Source organism: Mytilus edulis, chromosome 14 (genome assembly GCF_963676685.1).
Source record: "Mytilus edulis chromosome 14, xbMytEdul2.2, whole genome shotgun sequence".
Classification (NCBI taxonomy): domain Eukaryota; kingdom Metazoa; phylum Mollusca; class Bivalvia; order Mytilida; family Mytilidae; genus Mytilus; species Mytilus edulis.
Window position 1 is genome coordinate 57259709 of NC_092357.1, and position 16859 is coordinate 57276567.

General features: G+C 32.5%; 1 protein-coding gene across 1 annotated transcript; it reads left to right on the forward strand.

Moving 5' to 3' along the window:
* The first annotated feature begins 205 nt into the window (after positions 1 to 205).
* Positions 206 to 9014, forward strand: LOC139503140 (uncharacterized). Its single transcript, XM_071292871.1, has one exon. It carries the CDS (start codon positions 312 to 314, stop codon positions 8205 to 8207), a length of 7896 nt encoding a protein of 2631 aa, XP_071148972.1. The 5' UTR covers positions 206 to 311; the 3' UTR covers positions 8208 to 9014.
* Positions 9015 to 16859: the final 7845 nt, after the last annotated feature.

Here is a 16859-nt window from a genome sequence, read left to right on the forward strand (position 1 = left end):
AACCAAAGGCAACATGTTTAGCAATTAGCTATAATTGCACTTTGATATATTATTTTATCCCACTACACTGTAAATGAAGCATATCAGTATTCTAGATATATATATAGGTATATCTATAAAAAAAACAAGTGACAACTCTATGACAGAAAACACATATGATAATCATGATATATATAAAGGGTCTACCCAATCATATTAGCTCTCATTATGTAATTATTAATCTAGTCTTTCTTTTTTCACATTATGCAATTTATAACATTTTGTCCTCATTATTGTACATTATTTGCATATGTATTTATAGATTTTTGAAGATGCCAAGAAGAAAAAATTGGAGGGCAGCTGAGGCTAAACGTGGTGTAAAAAACCCAAAGAAACAGAGACTGACGGACTTGACTTGGGATACTGGACCCATTAACAGTACAAAATCTGACCTTGACATAGGTGATACTGACACCTTCAACAACAGTAACTCAAATAACATGGGGGATACTGACCTCCACACAAATATAAACAACAGTAACTCAAATAACATGGGGGATACTGACCTCCACACAAATATAAACAACAGTAACTCAAATAACATGGGGGATACTAACCTCCACTCAAATGCAAACAATAGTAACTTGAAACTACTTGAAAAATCTGAATTGAATAAACTTGAAATATCTGAACTGAATATACTTGAAATATCTGAATTGAATAAACTTGAAAAATCTGAATTGAATAAACACGAACAATCTGAATTGAATCAAAACAGTAACAATAACTGTGCAAATCAAAACAGTAACAATAACTGTGCATATCAAAACAGTAACAATAACTCTGCAAATCAAAACAGTAACAACAACTGTGCAAATCAAAACAGTGACAATAACTGTCTAAAAGAAACTTGTCACATACAAACAGATATTCTGTCAAATGAATCAAACAATAGTTATGCCAAAAAAGATTCTCATTGTTTTATCCAAACTAATCTGTTGCAAGACCAAAATGAACAACTTAAAACTAATTCAGAACAAGGAGTATCAAAATATTACAATTCTTTTAATGCAAATTTTATTAAATTTGGAACTTTTGACCAGTATGCCACAAAATTTGCTGATCAAAGCAGGGGAAACCAATGTACTTGTAATTGCTTAGTTTTCTTATCACTTTCTTCTTTAAATTTTGATTCAAACACACTGAACCTGGATTACATTTTGAATAAAGGTGATGAAATTTACAGGAAGCATGTTCAAGAATTAACAACACAGGGATTATTTAAAAATATGCTCTTAAATTTTGATGAAATTCCTGTCAAAATAGAAATTCCTGAAGGGATTTTTATAATTAACAAACAAAATATTCTGTTTGGAATAGCTTTACAGTACCAAGAGTTGACTGGATTTCTCACATTACAAGAAGCAATTCAAAATTGTATAAAGCAGTCGAACAGATTTCTTATTATGATTGGAGCCATATGTTCAGCAGTTTATTATTATAATCATACATACTATTTTTTTGACACTCATTCTCATTCAGAATGTGCACTGAATAATCCATTAGATTCCTCTGGCAAAAGTATTTTGATTGGATTTGCTGACTTACATGACCTCCTCAGTTACTTGTATGGTTTTTACACCAGTTTACAAATTGATTTAGACTCTCAATTTGAAATTTTACCTGTATGTATCAGTAATGAAGATACTGACAAAGATATGACCAAGCAGATTAAGAATTACTTTGAGGATCAGAAACTAAGGAACAGAAAACAAAAAAAAGTTTCCTACCAGTATATGAAAGTACCCAAGTTTGTATATATGAAAAACTACATGCAAAAAAGAAGAAAAAACAAACAATTCAAGGAAAAAGAATTAAATGCTAAAAGATATTCAAGAAAAGATAAGAATTACAGAAAAACAGAAGCACATAGAAAGAAGTCTCAGAGAGATAATTCTGATATAAGACAAATGGAAAGACAAAGAGAACTTGCTGCTAAAAGAGAGGCTAGAAAGGATGAAAATTATAGAAGGGCTGAAGCAGAAAGTAAAAAGTCTCAAAGAGATAATCCTGATTTAAGACGGATGGAAAGACAAAGAGAATTTGTTGCTAAAAAAGAGGCTAGAAAGAATGAAAATTATAGAAGGGCTGAAGCAGAAAGTAAGAAGTCGCAAAGAGATAATCCTGACATAAGACAAATGGAAAGACAAAGAGAACTTGCTGCTAAAAGAGAAGTTAGAAAGGATAAAAATTATAGAAGGGCTGAAGCAGAAAGTAAAAAGTCTCAAAGAGACAATCCTGATTTAAGAGGGATGGAAAGACAAAGAGACTTTGTTGCTAAAAGAGAGGCTAGAAAGGATGAAAATTATAGAAGGGCTGAAGCAGAAAGTAAAAAGTCTCAAAGAGATAATCCTGATTTAAGACGGATGGAAAGACAAAGAGAATTTGTTGCTAAAAGAGAGGCTAGAAAGAATGAAGATTTCAATAGAAGAGAACTTGCTGCTAAAAGAGAGGCTAGAAAGAATGAAGATTTCAATAGAAGAGAACTTGCTGCTAAAAGAGAGGCTAGAAAGAATGAAAATTTCAATAGAAGAGAACTTGCTGCTAAAAGAGAGGCTAGAAAGAATGAAAATTTCAATAGAAGAGAACTTGCTGCTAAAAGAGAGGCTAGAAAGAATGAAAATTTCAATAGAAGAGAACTTGCTGCTAAAAGAGAGGCTAGAAAGAATGAAAATTTCAAAAGAAACGAAACAAAAAAGAAAAAAATTGCCAGACAAGATGAAAACTACAGAAAACATGAGTCAAAACGAGACTTCCACAGAAAACAAGAATATAGGTCACATCCAGAAAATTTAGAAAATGAGCGTTTGAAGAAACAAAGTTCAAGACAGAAAAACCTAGATATAGACAGATGTTATGAAAAGACAGTCAAAAGTACTAAAAGAAAAAACATTGATTTTACAGATCATGAAAAAGACCTCAAAAAGAAAAGAACTCACGGTATAACCCTTGATACCTGCATAAGAAATTTTAAAACAAAAATTAATGAAGGTCCTACATATATATGTACTTCTTGTCATCAAACTTGGTTCTGTGATTCTGTAGTTAATGCTAAAACTATTAAAATGAATACTCCTGCTAACATGTCTCATTGTTTTACAAATTTTAAATCTGTACAGCACATAGAATGGATATGCCACACTTGTCTAAATGCAATTAAAAGACAAAGAATACCTCGCTTTGCAATAGCAAATAAGATGGGATTTCCCCAAAAACCAAAAGAATTAAATTTGTATCCCTTAGAAGAGAGACTGTTATCATTAAGAATTCCTTTTATGCAGATTCGACAGTTGCCTAGAGGTGGACAGTTATCAGTTAAAGGCAATGTTGTAAATGTGCCTGTTGAAGTTCAACCTACAATAAATTCACTTCCTCATACGTTAGAGAAATCAGGAACAATATCAGTTAAACTGAAGAAGAAGCTGGAATTCAAAAAGTGTGATTTTAGTGAAAATGTGAGACCATTTGCTGTCATTTGTGCATTACATTATTTGATGAGAACAAGTGAATTGTACAAGTCTTCTGGAATAGAAATAAATGAGGATTGGATTACAGAAATAGCAAAAATAAATGAAGAAGAAATACCAAATGAAAAAAATAGTACAGAACAAGAGGATAACCAAGATGAAAATGATTCAGAACATGACTCGGATCATTTCAGTGAAGTAGATGAAAATGAAACACATGTTGGTAATACAGATACACTTTTAGATCACATTCCAGACGACAATCCACTATGTGATGCAGGTTTAACTTTTGCTCCTGGTGAAGGTCAACGACCAATTAGCCTCTATAGTGATCCTGATGCAGAGTACTTATCTTTTCCAACTATATTTTGTGGTCAAAGAAGGCCAGATAATAAAGACAGGTCTGTTTCTGTTCACTATACTGATATTGTCAAATGGGAACTAAGGTCCATGGATAGGAGAGTAGCACAGTCTGTACCAAACATTTTTTTTAAGTTGAAGAAAATTCAGTTAAAAAACATAAGTGATAAGGTCAATCTTGCTCTGAGAAGGTGTCAATCAGAAGGAAAAAAATGGACAGCGAAAGATGTACTCAATCCTAACACTGTAAATGATCTTGTAAGATTAGATGAAGGTTATTACATCTTTAGAAGTTTAAGAAACTCTCCAGTATACCTTGAAAAGAGGAAAAAAGATTTGTTTGCAATGATCAGACAATTGGGTCTTCCAACATGGTTTGGCTCTCTTTCATCTGCAGACACTAACTGGAAAGATTTGTTACGAATTCTAGGAAAATTAAATGATGGCAAAGAGTATACTGACAAGGAATTGGAAGAAATGGATTGGAATCAGAAATCTAAACTTGTTCAGAAAGACCCTGTGACATGCTCTAGATATTTTGATTATCGTGTCCAACAGTTTATGAACTTAGTGTTGAAAAGTGATCATGATCCTATTGGAAAATTGACAGACTTTTTTTATAGGGTTGAATTTCAACAGAGAGGTTCACCACACATTCATATCTTGATTTGGATTGAAAATGCACCAGTATATGAAAGTAATTCAAATGAAGATGTTGTAGCATTTATTGATAAATATGTCTCCTGTTCACTTTCAGAAAATGACAGTAGTTTAGTCAATTTACAAGTTCATAAACATTCTAAAACATGCAGAAAAAAAGGTCACCCAATTTGTCGTTTTGGTTTCCCCCTTCCACCTATGAAAGCAACAGTAATCTTAGAGCCTTTGAAAGAAAATGATGACATAGAAAAGTACAAGGCTATATATAAAGAAATACAAAACGAAATTAATATACTTCACAATTCTGAAGATATAGACCAGATGACATATGACATGTTTTTAGATGATGTGTTACAAATGAATGATGAAAATTACATAAAGGCCATAAGAAGCAACTTGAGTGGTCCAAAAGTTTTTCTCAAACGAAAACCATCTGAAGTCCGTGTTAATGGTTACATGAAAACTGTGTTGATAGCTTGGCAAGCAAACCATGATTTACAGTTTGTTTTAGATGCATTTGCATGTGCAGTGTATATTGTTTCATACATAAGCAAGTCACAAAAAGGTATGAGTGCATTACTAGACCAAGCAGCAAAAGAAGCACGACAGGGAAATTTAGACTTGAAGCATCAAGTAAGGCACATTGGGAATTACTTTTCAAATTCTGTTGAAACAAGCGCACAAGAAGCAACATACTTAACACTACAGATGCCTTTAACAAAAGCAACAAGACAAGTTGTCTTCATTAACACATCTCCACAACACAAAAGAACTTTCCTTCTAAAACAATCATCAGCCTTAGAAAAACTAGGCCCAGACTCTACTGAAATAGAATCAGACAATGATATTAAAAGATACTCGCGTAGACCAAAACAACTGGAGAACTGGTGTCTAGCAGACTATGTATCTCAGCTTGAATTGCAGTATCCTAAAAACTTGGAATCCTCAGATCATGAAACAGAACAGCAGGAAAATGAATCTGAAACTGAAAATGAAGAGACAAATGCAGATGTTATAGAAGAAAACAATAACAAAATCAACATAACACTGAAGAATGGTATTAGAATATACCAAAGAAAAACACCTAAGGTTATAAGATATGTTAAATATAATTACAAGACTGACTCTGAAAACTTCTACAGAGAACGCTTAATGTTATTTTATCCATGGAGAAATGAACTTTCAGATTTGCAATGTGGACATGAAACATTTGAAAAAATGTACTTGACTGTTTCAAGACTATTAGAAAAGAAAGCTAAGCAATATGAAGGAAAAGTAATAGATCTAGAGAAAGCTATAGAAGAGGCAGAAAATGATTGTAATGAGAATGATCAAATAGCACCTGCCACACAGCAAGTAGAAATGGAAGATGCTGAAATAGGCCCAACAGAATCAGAACAGTATGTTCATTTCAATCCAGATAGACCAACAGAACATAGACTGTATGATATGTCTCGTGAAGTTGGAATTGAAGCAAGAACAGTAGAATTGACAAATCATGCCAACAGAATAAGTGAGAGTGATTATTTTGATTTGATAAGATCCTTGAATAAGAAACAGTGGGAATTTTTCAAACATGTTGTCACATGGGTTAAAACAAAACATGAACCATTTTATACATTTTTGACAGGTGGAGCAGGATGTGGAAAATCTGTAGTTGTCAGAACAATATTTCAAGCTTTACATAGACACTTATGTTCTATTGAAGGTGAGGACCCTGACGATATAAGAATTCTTCTTTGTGCTCCTACTGGAAAGGCAGCTTACAATATAAATGGTCTGACTATTCACAATGCTTTCCAGATACAACCAAATAAAGGACTTGACCAGTCACTGTCATGTGATGTTCTCAATACACTCAGAATGAAATACAGAAATTTGTCTCTGATTTTGATTGATGAAATTTCAATGGTTGGAAACAAAATGTTCTCTTTACTGGAAAGAAGGCTGAAAAAAATCAAGGGAAGCAACTGTTCATTTGGTGGCGTGAGTATCATAGCTATTGGTGACTTTTTCCAACTCCAACCTGTATTTGACAGCTGGATTTTCAATGATCTAAGCAAAGGATTAACAGCGTTAGCTCCTAATTACTGGAAATTATTATTTTCTTTTCATGAACTTACTGAAATAATGAGACAAAAAGATGATTTGGAATTTGCTCAATTACTAAATAGGTTGAGACAAAATCAGCTGACTGAAAATGATTTTGCAGTTTTAAATACAAGAACTGTTTCAATCAGTGATCCATCATACAGAACTAATGCTACTCATTTGTTTGTTGAAAATGCTTTAGTGGATAATTTTAATTTACAATACATATCTAAATTAGGCTCACAAAAGGTTAAAGTTAAAGCAGTTGACACAGTTTGTGGGGATTTACCAGCATCTGTAAAAACAAAATTACTTAGTTCTTTACCAGAAAAACAGTCTGATACAGCCAATCTTGCAAAGGAAGTGGTATTAGCAATTGGGATGAAATATGATCTTACAGCTAATATTGAGGTCACTGATGGTCTCACAAATGGTTCAACTTGTGAACTTAAATTGATAGAGTGCAAAACTAAATCTATAAGACCAAGTATCATATGGGTTAAGTTTGAGGATGCCAGAATTGGTGCAAACAGTAGAAGAAAATATTCACACTTGTATGGAAAAGATGTTGAAAAAACATGGACTCCAATGTTTGACATTAAAAGGTCATTTACTTATAAATATAAGACCTTTGAAAGAATTCAATTTCCTCTTCGTCCAGCAGCCGGAAAAACAATTCATAAATCGCAAGGAGACACATTACAAGAAGTTGTTGTTAGTCTGAAATCAAAACGTAAAGGGAAAATACCACATATTCACTATGTTGCGCTAAGCAGAGTAACATCTTTAACTGGATTACAGATATTAGATCTCAATCAAGAAGCAATAGCTGTAGCAGAGTGTGTTCGACAAGAATTACACAGACTAAGGACAGATGCAACTCTACAGTTGTGCTTTAAGCCATTGTATAATTTATCAAGTAACTATTTTAAAGTAGTTTTCAACAACTCAAGGTCTTTGCATGCTCACTTTAATGATATAAAATCAGACCCTAACATCTTGGATGCTGATGTTATTGGTATTGCTGAATCAAGACTTGTTTCAACAGATGAAAATGATGATTTTCATGTACCTGGTTTTGAACCACCAGTTCGATTAGACCAAAAGCAAACAAACTTTAATACAAGACCACCTCATGGATTGGTATTATATTATCGAAATGATTGTATTCTTCACAATACAGTCACTTTCTCAACTCCATCTTTAGAGTTTGTTATAGCAGACATAATATCACCCAGCAAAGGTCTTTTTCAGGTTGTCTTTGTTTACAAAGCACCAATCTGTAAATTGCAACAACTAAAAGATACTTTCCTTGCAAACCTTCTTCCTGATGTGTATTTAAAACATCCAAAAATTATCATAATGGGAGACTTTAATATTGATTTAAACACTGGGAACACCTCTTTTTTAAAGTTCATGAGAGATTCATTTTGCTGTTCACAAATTGTGTCTAAACCTACTACATCTTATGGTACATTGTTGGACTTAATTTTCCTAAATTTTGATAGTAAGGTAAATTTTGAAACAGATGTTCTTGATTCCTATTGGTCAGATCATAAAGTTATATATGTAGCCATTGAAACACAATGATTCAGTGTAATGATTATTTTATATGCCGAAACCAGCTTTGCTTGAAACAATGAAAATTAAACCCGCTGAAAAACATGACACATTTGTGGTTGCTGAAAATGCAACCTCAAATGTGCAGGAGTGGTTTTAAAGGAAAATGGGTTTCCACTCCAACAGATTTGCCTTTTCATAAGTAGGAATAGAAATGGAGTTGGCTTCAAAACTTCTGATATCCAGTATTACCTGTATAGAAGAAAGCTTCTTTACAAAGCTTTCTTCTTTATAGGTACACTGGATTAACGGTAGCAGAGGTAAAGAAATTTGAAACTGTGTTGCTTTGACTTCCATAAAGCAGAAAGGCCCTAGGTGATTGGTCAACCATTTTGCTATGGAAGAAAAGTAGAATTCCATTTATTTCAAGTCAGTAATGATTGGAGATATCAAATTTTAGAACCTCTACTACCTAATGCTCATTGTATCAGTGGAGAGTTATGTGCACTTCGCATGTGAATACTCCTGATATTTACTTGTTATAAATGTATATATATATAATTCTTGAAATATTTATTTTTGGATACAATCAAAAGCCATTACTTTAATATAGATGTAAAAAGGGAGTTTTGAAGACCACAAGTTCCATGCCTCATTTCTCTTCCTACAAAATGATTAAATTTAACTGGCTGTTTGATGAACTATGATTAAATAATCAAAATGTTTATGAATGTTGAAATCCTTGCTGTTATGTACATATATTCATTGTAATTTTTCATATAGATAACTTGATACAATTTACAATACTGTTATTCACTATATATATATATATAATATACTAAACATTTATCATGATTAAGTATGTACAGTTTACTTTTTGTAATGCCAAATTAATCTATATATTTATCTCATCCAATATTCATTGACTTTTCTGTTTAAGAAATGCTCTCATGTTCATATCAGACATAATAAATCAGTTTTTGTACAAATACCACATGATTTATTATAATATAAGTACTTGGAGTTCTCCAAATTGAAAAACAATCCATAAATCCAACATTTTTGATTTCTTATGATTTCATGTCTTATTCTAAGTACAGGTTTATCAATATGTGTAAATCATTAATTCATGCTAAGGGTTCAATGTTGAGGGAAAAAAATCAAATATTGCATTAGTTTGTCATTCTACTCAACTCTGTGGTTGCTTATACATTTGATAAATATGTAGAAGTCATTTATAAAACAGAAACTAATGAACAATTCATGTAAACATTTGCTTCATAGAGAAGAAATTTGTGAACATTTGCCTATTAGAGAAGAATTTGTGAACATTTGCTTAATAGAGCAGAAATCTGAAAATTTGCTTAACAGAGCAGAAATTTGTGAACATTTGCTTAATAGAGCAGAAATTTGTGAACATTTGCTTAATAGAGCAGAAATTTGTGAACATTTGCTTAATAGAGAAGAAATTTGAGAACATTTGCTTAATAGAGAAGAAATTTGAGAACATTTGCTTATAATAGAGAAGAAATTTGAGAACATTTGCTTAATAGAGAAGAAATTTGAGAACATTTAATGACTGTTTTATAATATGCAAAGTAAATTCAGTAAACTAACTGCTGAAGAAAATAAGAATTGTATAGATTGTTTCAGTTGTTGTTATAATAACATCATCGTAACAACATTTAATAAACGTATGGAGTAAACTCTAGAATCTTGCATTAAAGCAAATCCACCAGAACTGATATGAATAAAGTTTAAAACAGAGATACTATGGTACAACTCAGTATACCATGAATAGAAAGGAAACAAAAATGACAAATACTTTGACAGATAGTTGTTAAATGTTCAAGAGGAAATAAATTATATATAGAATCTAGACTTTTAAGTTGAAAAAAACTGTTGAATATTCTTCTCGACAAGTCTTTACAAATTAACTTCAAGTTATTTTGAAGGTCTAGTTATGGAAACAATAATCATATCATAATACAATCGCTGTGTTGCTTTTTATATATACTGTTTTTACTTTCATATTTTGACTTTTAAAATGTGTTGTTATAGAATGTAAATATTGTTCTATAAGTGAACTGTTTTAATGCACATATATAAAAAAAAAAAAATGTATAAGACTGAATATTATAATGCATTATTTGAAGTATTTGATGTGTTCAAATTTTTCATAATAAACAATTAATTTTGATGTATTTTTATTATTTTTCACACCCCATTCATTTTTGAAATTAATAAGAACAAAAGCAGAAGAGAAAAAAAAATGAGTTGGAGACAAACATGGTCACAACCTAAAAATGACAAACAAATAGCAGCTTCACACATTTGAAAACTACTATAAAGGTCGTCTCTATTTAAGCTAGCAAAAACTTAGTTTTCTGTGTCTACCTTCTTGTTCAATTCAAGTAATACCTATTCATTTTAAATCTTAATTTAAAGATCAGGTCACCACTGATAAAAGAGTATAATCTTGGGTCCAGTAAAAAGATTGATACAGTTGATCTGTTTTCATTCTCCATAATGATCAGTAACTTTGCTGTCATAACCAATTGAACAACTTGTATATGATGAACATGTCAAAATCTATTAAAGTTTTCTTGATGATCCTTGACCAGTAATGATAGCGTCTGGCGTATATACAAAATGTAGTCCTGGTACTGATGATGAGTTTATATAGAACAAATATATAGATATGTATGTCCATGAGAGAACAACACAATACTTGAAAAGTGTGTTTTAGACCTCAAAACTAAAAACTAGTTGAAAGTAGTTCAATCACAAGAAAGATAAGGTTTTGGTTCACAAAGTTTCCTTTAATAATAACTATTATTGTTATTTCATGCATCAATTGTCAACAAAAATCTAAGGTGAGCGACACAGGGTCCTTGGACCCTCTAGTTTAACATGTGGACTTTGAGAGTAAATTTTTGGGGGAACTTTGTGACCTCATTTATAGTAAAGGGGCCCACTTTAGTCATGCTTCAGTGATTTCCTACATAAGCAAACAAATTTTTTCCCCCAAAAGGGGGGGGGGGGGGGTAAATCTGCCTCTATGGAAAAGTAATTGTTGTATCACGTCAATGGTTGAAGAGGGACAGATTCTCAGGTCAGCTGGGACAATTAAGGGGGGAGAGACTTCTCCCGTCATGCTTCAGTGATTCCCTACATAATTAACCAAATAGTAATTATATCATCACGAAAAAATGTACTAATTGTGTAACGAAAATCGGTCATAGTTTATTTATTTTGATGTGAATCACCAGTTGTCTTTCCCTGTTAATTGTGTTTCTATATGTTTATAAATTTCTCCATAGTTGGAGCACCATCTATTACTTAAAACACCCCTAAAATTGGTATAATCTTTATTTTCACCCCTTCAAGTATAATGGACCGTTCCATATCGTAGTATATAAACCAGCTCAAGACAGAGAAACTTTGTCAGTTTTATGTGGACCATTGAAGAGTGAACTTCTAGGATTAAATATTCCAACTGGTAAGTAGAGTGGCTTTAGTGATTCAAAGGATATAAATTATAGTGTTTGGATTTATATGTGAATATTTCGAATAGTGATTGTGTTATAAAGTGAACTTATATAATAAGTTATTGTACAGTGTATACTTGCTTGTGTTGCAAGTTGTTATATTGTGGACGTGTATTAGTGAGAATACATGGTGAAATCTTGCTGGTGTTGCAAGTTGTTATATTGTGGAAGTGTATAAGTGAAAGTGCACTGTGTTTAATCTTATCAGTTTAGAATATATTCATTTCGATCGGATTCATAGTGATAATTAGTGTGTGAGTTGAGCTGTGTTCATATACATTCCTTGTGCATTGAAGCATTGTGCAAGTGTAATTGTGTCACTGTGTTATTGTGGTTTATTGAACATTCAAAAGGTGATATTACAAATTGGTGGATATTGTTAATAGATGTTATATATTATGTGGTAATGTGTTCATACGTTTTGAGTGATATGTTTTGATGCATGTTGCATAGTAATCCGTTAGTGACATTGTGTAATAAAGTGTCTGATGCATGTTGCATAGTGATATATTAGTGACATTGTGAATAATCAGGCTTAATGCATGTTGCAAATTGATTGCATAGTGACATTGTGTGTATATATTCTGTAATAAAGCATTGTGTTTATACATAGTGAATGAGGAACTTCACCCTGTAATTTAATTTATGTGCATTGTGTAGCTTATATATTTGACATTGTGAATTCATATAAGGGTGTGTTAATTGTTTTAAATAGGACAACTTGTTGTGGTGCAAATTTAAGTTGAACACTTGAAATCCTGATTTATTCAGATACGGATCCATTGATCGCACGGTTACACGTTACAATTGTAAGACCTGATGATGTGAATAAATTGAAATCAGACATATCAAATGCAGTTCTCAGTGCTGTTGATATATCAATGGACAATGACTGCTTATACTATAATAGTCCCAGGTCCAAATACCAAAATATTCCCAGAAAAGGGGGGGGGGGGGCCTCCTGGACCGCCCTCTAAATCCGCCTCTGACAACTCAAAAGAATCATCATGTACGAGTATACATCAAATTGTCTACCCCACAAGCGAACATCTTTTGGGAGCTCGCTGTGTTGCAAGTATTTTGGGTTTGAAGGAAATAAGATGCGATCATATAATTTGCTGCCTTCCATTATAATATCATCTATAGTCGGATCCCGCTTTAGTCGAGGACGTTCAGCTAGAGGGGGTTAGCCTAGATATACAACTGTATCCAGCTATGTTCGATATAAAGTCGTTCACCTAAGGACATTTTGTTCTTATTCTTTCTGTACACCTAGCTTTGATTTTTTATTACCATGCATTGTCAAGCTTGATAACTCATAATTGTTTCTCAGTGATAATAGAATGCACAATACAAAGTATGGGATGTCAACAGTAAACTTGCAAAAGCTTACACTATAGATCACTGTAACCCTTGTCGATAACTATACCGTGATGCTTGGTGAAGGCTTCTTTGCACAAAAGAAACCATATTGCTCACCTTGTGAGTTTTGTATTCTTCTAATCTGTCAGTTGTTTTTATGGTTTTGTTTATTTACACCAAAAATCAATGAAGCGATGAAAGCGCGGGAAACGAAATGACATCTCCTGTAAATTCCGTGATTTTAATATTTTCTAATCAATATGTACAAGCAATAAAAAATAAATGGTTATTATTTTTATACTTAGAGCATAAGTTTTGTGTATTTATTATTTAAAATATATGCTTACGAAGAAAACTAACACTAAAGTATCTCAATCATTCAATCGTTTTAATACACAGTTTAAAGTGTAGATTGTGTGTATTACTGTTCTATTTTTAAAGTAGATCAATGATACATAAATATACAGCCTCGTACCAAAATTGCAACATAATTTCAAGATAACATGATTTTATTATCACAGAATTGTATTGATTTAATTGATTGCACTAAATTGACAGTGCTTCGTTAATAAACATTATAGCTCTTTACGATAGCAAATGAACACTTCATTACAATTTATACCGATGACCTACTATCATGATTTTTATCCGACCGCACATACGGACGCGTTGACACATAATGCATACCACTCATTAATAGCCAATCAGACGTTAATATGACCTTCATTTCCCCCATAATCATTCCGGAAACAGCCACGAAGCAGCCATTAAATAGTATTTATAACCAATGAAATACCATTAACAGATTTACCCGAACCTGACGTCTAGCATCTGACTAATCAGACCGTATCACATGGTGATACGGTAACAAACAAGGAGGTACTCGTTCTCCCCAGGTTTGTATAAGAACTTGGAAAATTTAACAATCAGCACTAGAAAACCAATTTTTGATAGCTGCACACATTGCATGGAAAAAGAACATGCTAGCAGACCATTTTAAAACGGTAAAAATTCAACCAACAGAATGGTCATTAAACAGAGCGGATACACATGCAATGTTTCAGATTTGTGAGATACCTCAATCATAGATTTTTGTCGCTACTGCGAAAAATCGACAAACACATATCTATTACCCCTAGAACACAGACCCTATTAGGGCTTATGTAATCGATGCTCTAACAATTCCTTCGAACAACATGTATGCGTATGCATACCCACCGATTTGTCTAATACCAAAAATACTACAACACATGACGATTGTCAGTTAATTCTTATAGCCCCACATTGGCCACGCAGACATTGGTACACAAATCTTCTTAAGTACATACTAGATTATCCAAAGAGCCTGACAGTCAGGGAGTATCTAGTACACCAACAAAAAACAAACTTATTTCTTCCAAACCCAGCAGTATTCAATCCGACTACATGGTTTTAATCGACACACATTTTAAAGAGAAAGGGTTTTCTAAAGAAACTAGAAAATTAATGAGAGCCTCATGGCGCTCTGAGCCTCGAAAAGATTACTTTGTCAAATTTGTAAAAAGTTCAATAGCTGGTTTAGAAGACGTAAAATTGCTCCCTATATTGCCTCTTTGATTGATGTAACATATTTCCTTATTTATATACTAAGTTTCAAACATAGACGTCAAGCTACTGTATGTTCTGCAAATTGAAATGTTACAATATCAGCGAACATGATTTATATCAAATTTCAAGCAGGGAGAGTTTTTTTTATAATTACTTTACGTCCGTTGTTTCTAATTTTTCTTTTCTTTGCTTGTACATGTACCCCGAAACCGTTAGGAAACGTTGCATCAAGTTTTTCAGTACCACTTTAAGATATTCGTATGTCCAGTTTAACATGTATTTTGTTCTATTTTGTGACACTATTTTTTCAGTCAAGGGTGTAGATTAGTACTTAGTATAACGTTTAAACCAGCTGCATTTGTTTGCACCTGTCTTAAGTCAGGAAACTGATGTTCAGTAGTCGTTTCTTGATGTTGTTCATAAGTGGTTCTCGTTTCTCGTTTTTTTATATAGACCAAACCGTTGACTTTTCTGTTTGAATGGTTTTACACTTGTAACTTTTTAGTCCTTTATAGCTTGCTGTTGAGTCAAGGCTACATGTGAAGACCGCAGTTTGACCTGTAATGGTTTACTTTTACATATTGTGACTTGAACGGAGAGTTCACCTTGTCTCATTGGCATTCATTCGCATCTTCTTATATCTATTTTCCCTCTGTGAGCCTCTGACAGTCTGATAGCTTATGACTACGTCACATAGTAACCGGTGTTATGATGACGTTTTTGAGGTTCCAATTGGGGATAAAAACGTCGTATATACCCCGGAAGTTTCCTGAATATATACTGACAACTCTGTGTTGTTATCCAAACACAAACCTCGACACATTTATAATCCGTAATATATACATTTAGAGGTAGGAAAATAAGTAAGTGAGATATCTGAGAATGAGACGTCCTCTTGTATACACATATGTCTGGGGTCAATGAGGCATTTGCATCTTACATCTTGTCTTTTTTGTTTGCTCTTAATCAAACTGTCATGACCCTTTCTGGTAGGTATAGGTTGTTAAGATGTTTGATACACTGTTCATTATACTACAACGTTTCTATCAATAAATAAACTTAATCAGAAATAGTGCTTATGAACAATTTAAGGAAAGTAAACATCGAAACCTTTGAAATTAACAGTTCAACTATTGGACTCAGAATCAATCAAGTTACTTTTCACAATCCATAAATACTACACTTTTTGGTAAAGGGCCAGCTTTTACCAGTTTAATCCATCATTTTCTAAATACGAAAATGCCTGTACCAAGTCCGAAATATTAGAGTTGTTATCCAGTCGTTTGATTTGTTTGAGCTTTTGATTTTGTCATTTTGGGTAGGGAATTTCCTTTTTTTAATTTTCCTCGGAGTTCAGTATTTTTGTGATATATAAAATATGTATGAAGTTCTATAAGTACGTTTTTGTTCTTATCTGCACAGTTACAAAATGCCATACTCCCTTACAACTACATATGGAAGTTTTATGTTCACTGAAGTATTTCTATACATCAAGGATTTCCGGGCCTTTTCCCTCTTTTCCCTGGATTAAATCCTTCCTCGCCATGGTCGTCCTAATTTAAAGTATTGCCTTACTAAATTAATTCATACAAATAAGACAAAATTCTAAAATAAGTGTGGTTGCTCGCAGTCTCTATCAAACAATGCGTAATAAAATACAAATCTGATGTCATTTGTTTACAAAGAAATTGTTGTACACATCGTCTAATGAAAAAAGAACTTAAAACGATCCACCTAAAAAAAACATTACGACATATTTACCATACATATTCAGCAAAATTGTAAACAAGATAGGTATCTAGATTTGAAATGTTTCTAGGAAAAAAAAAACAATTTTGAGGTTGGACTCATTTGGTTGTTAAATGTTAACATGTAACTTTGTTTAAATTTCCTTTTCTTTGTTTTCTGTACTCACATGCATCAAGAATTGCTGTGCTCTATTTTCGAAACCAGTTAAGATATCACCATACACTTTTTATATGTATGGTAACCACATTAGTAGCTTTGAAAAATGCAAAAAAAAAAAAAAAAAATGAAAATATGTACATAACTCATCTCGACCCATTTTCACGATGCATAAATAACCAATATATCTATGTCAAAATTAACAATAGCTCATTTTATGACTTTCCTAACCATTTTTGAATATATTTAATCATGTTTTATACAATGATAGGGTGTG

What these genes read in the sequence shown, in the direction of transcription:
- LOC139503140 (XM_071292871.1), top strand. Translation starts at nt 312, where the DNA reads ATGCCAAGAAGAAAAAATTGGAGGGCAGCTGAGGCTAAACGTGGTGTA.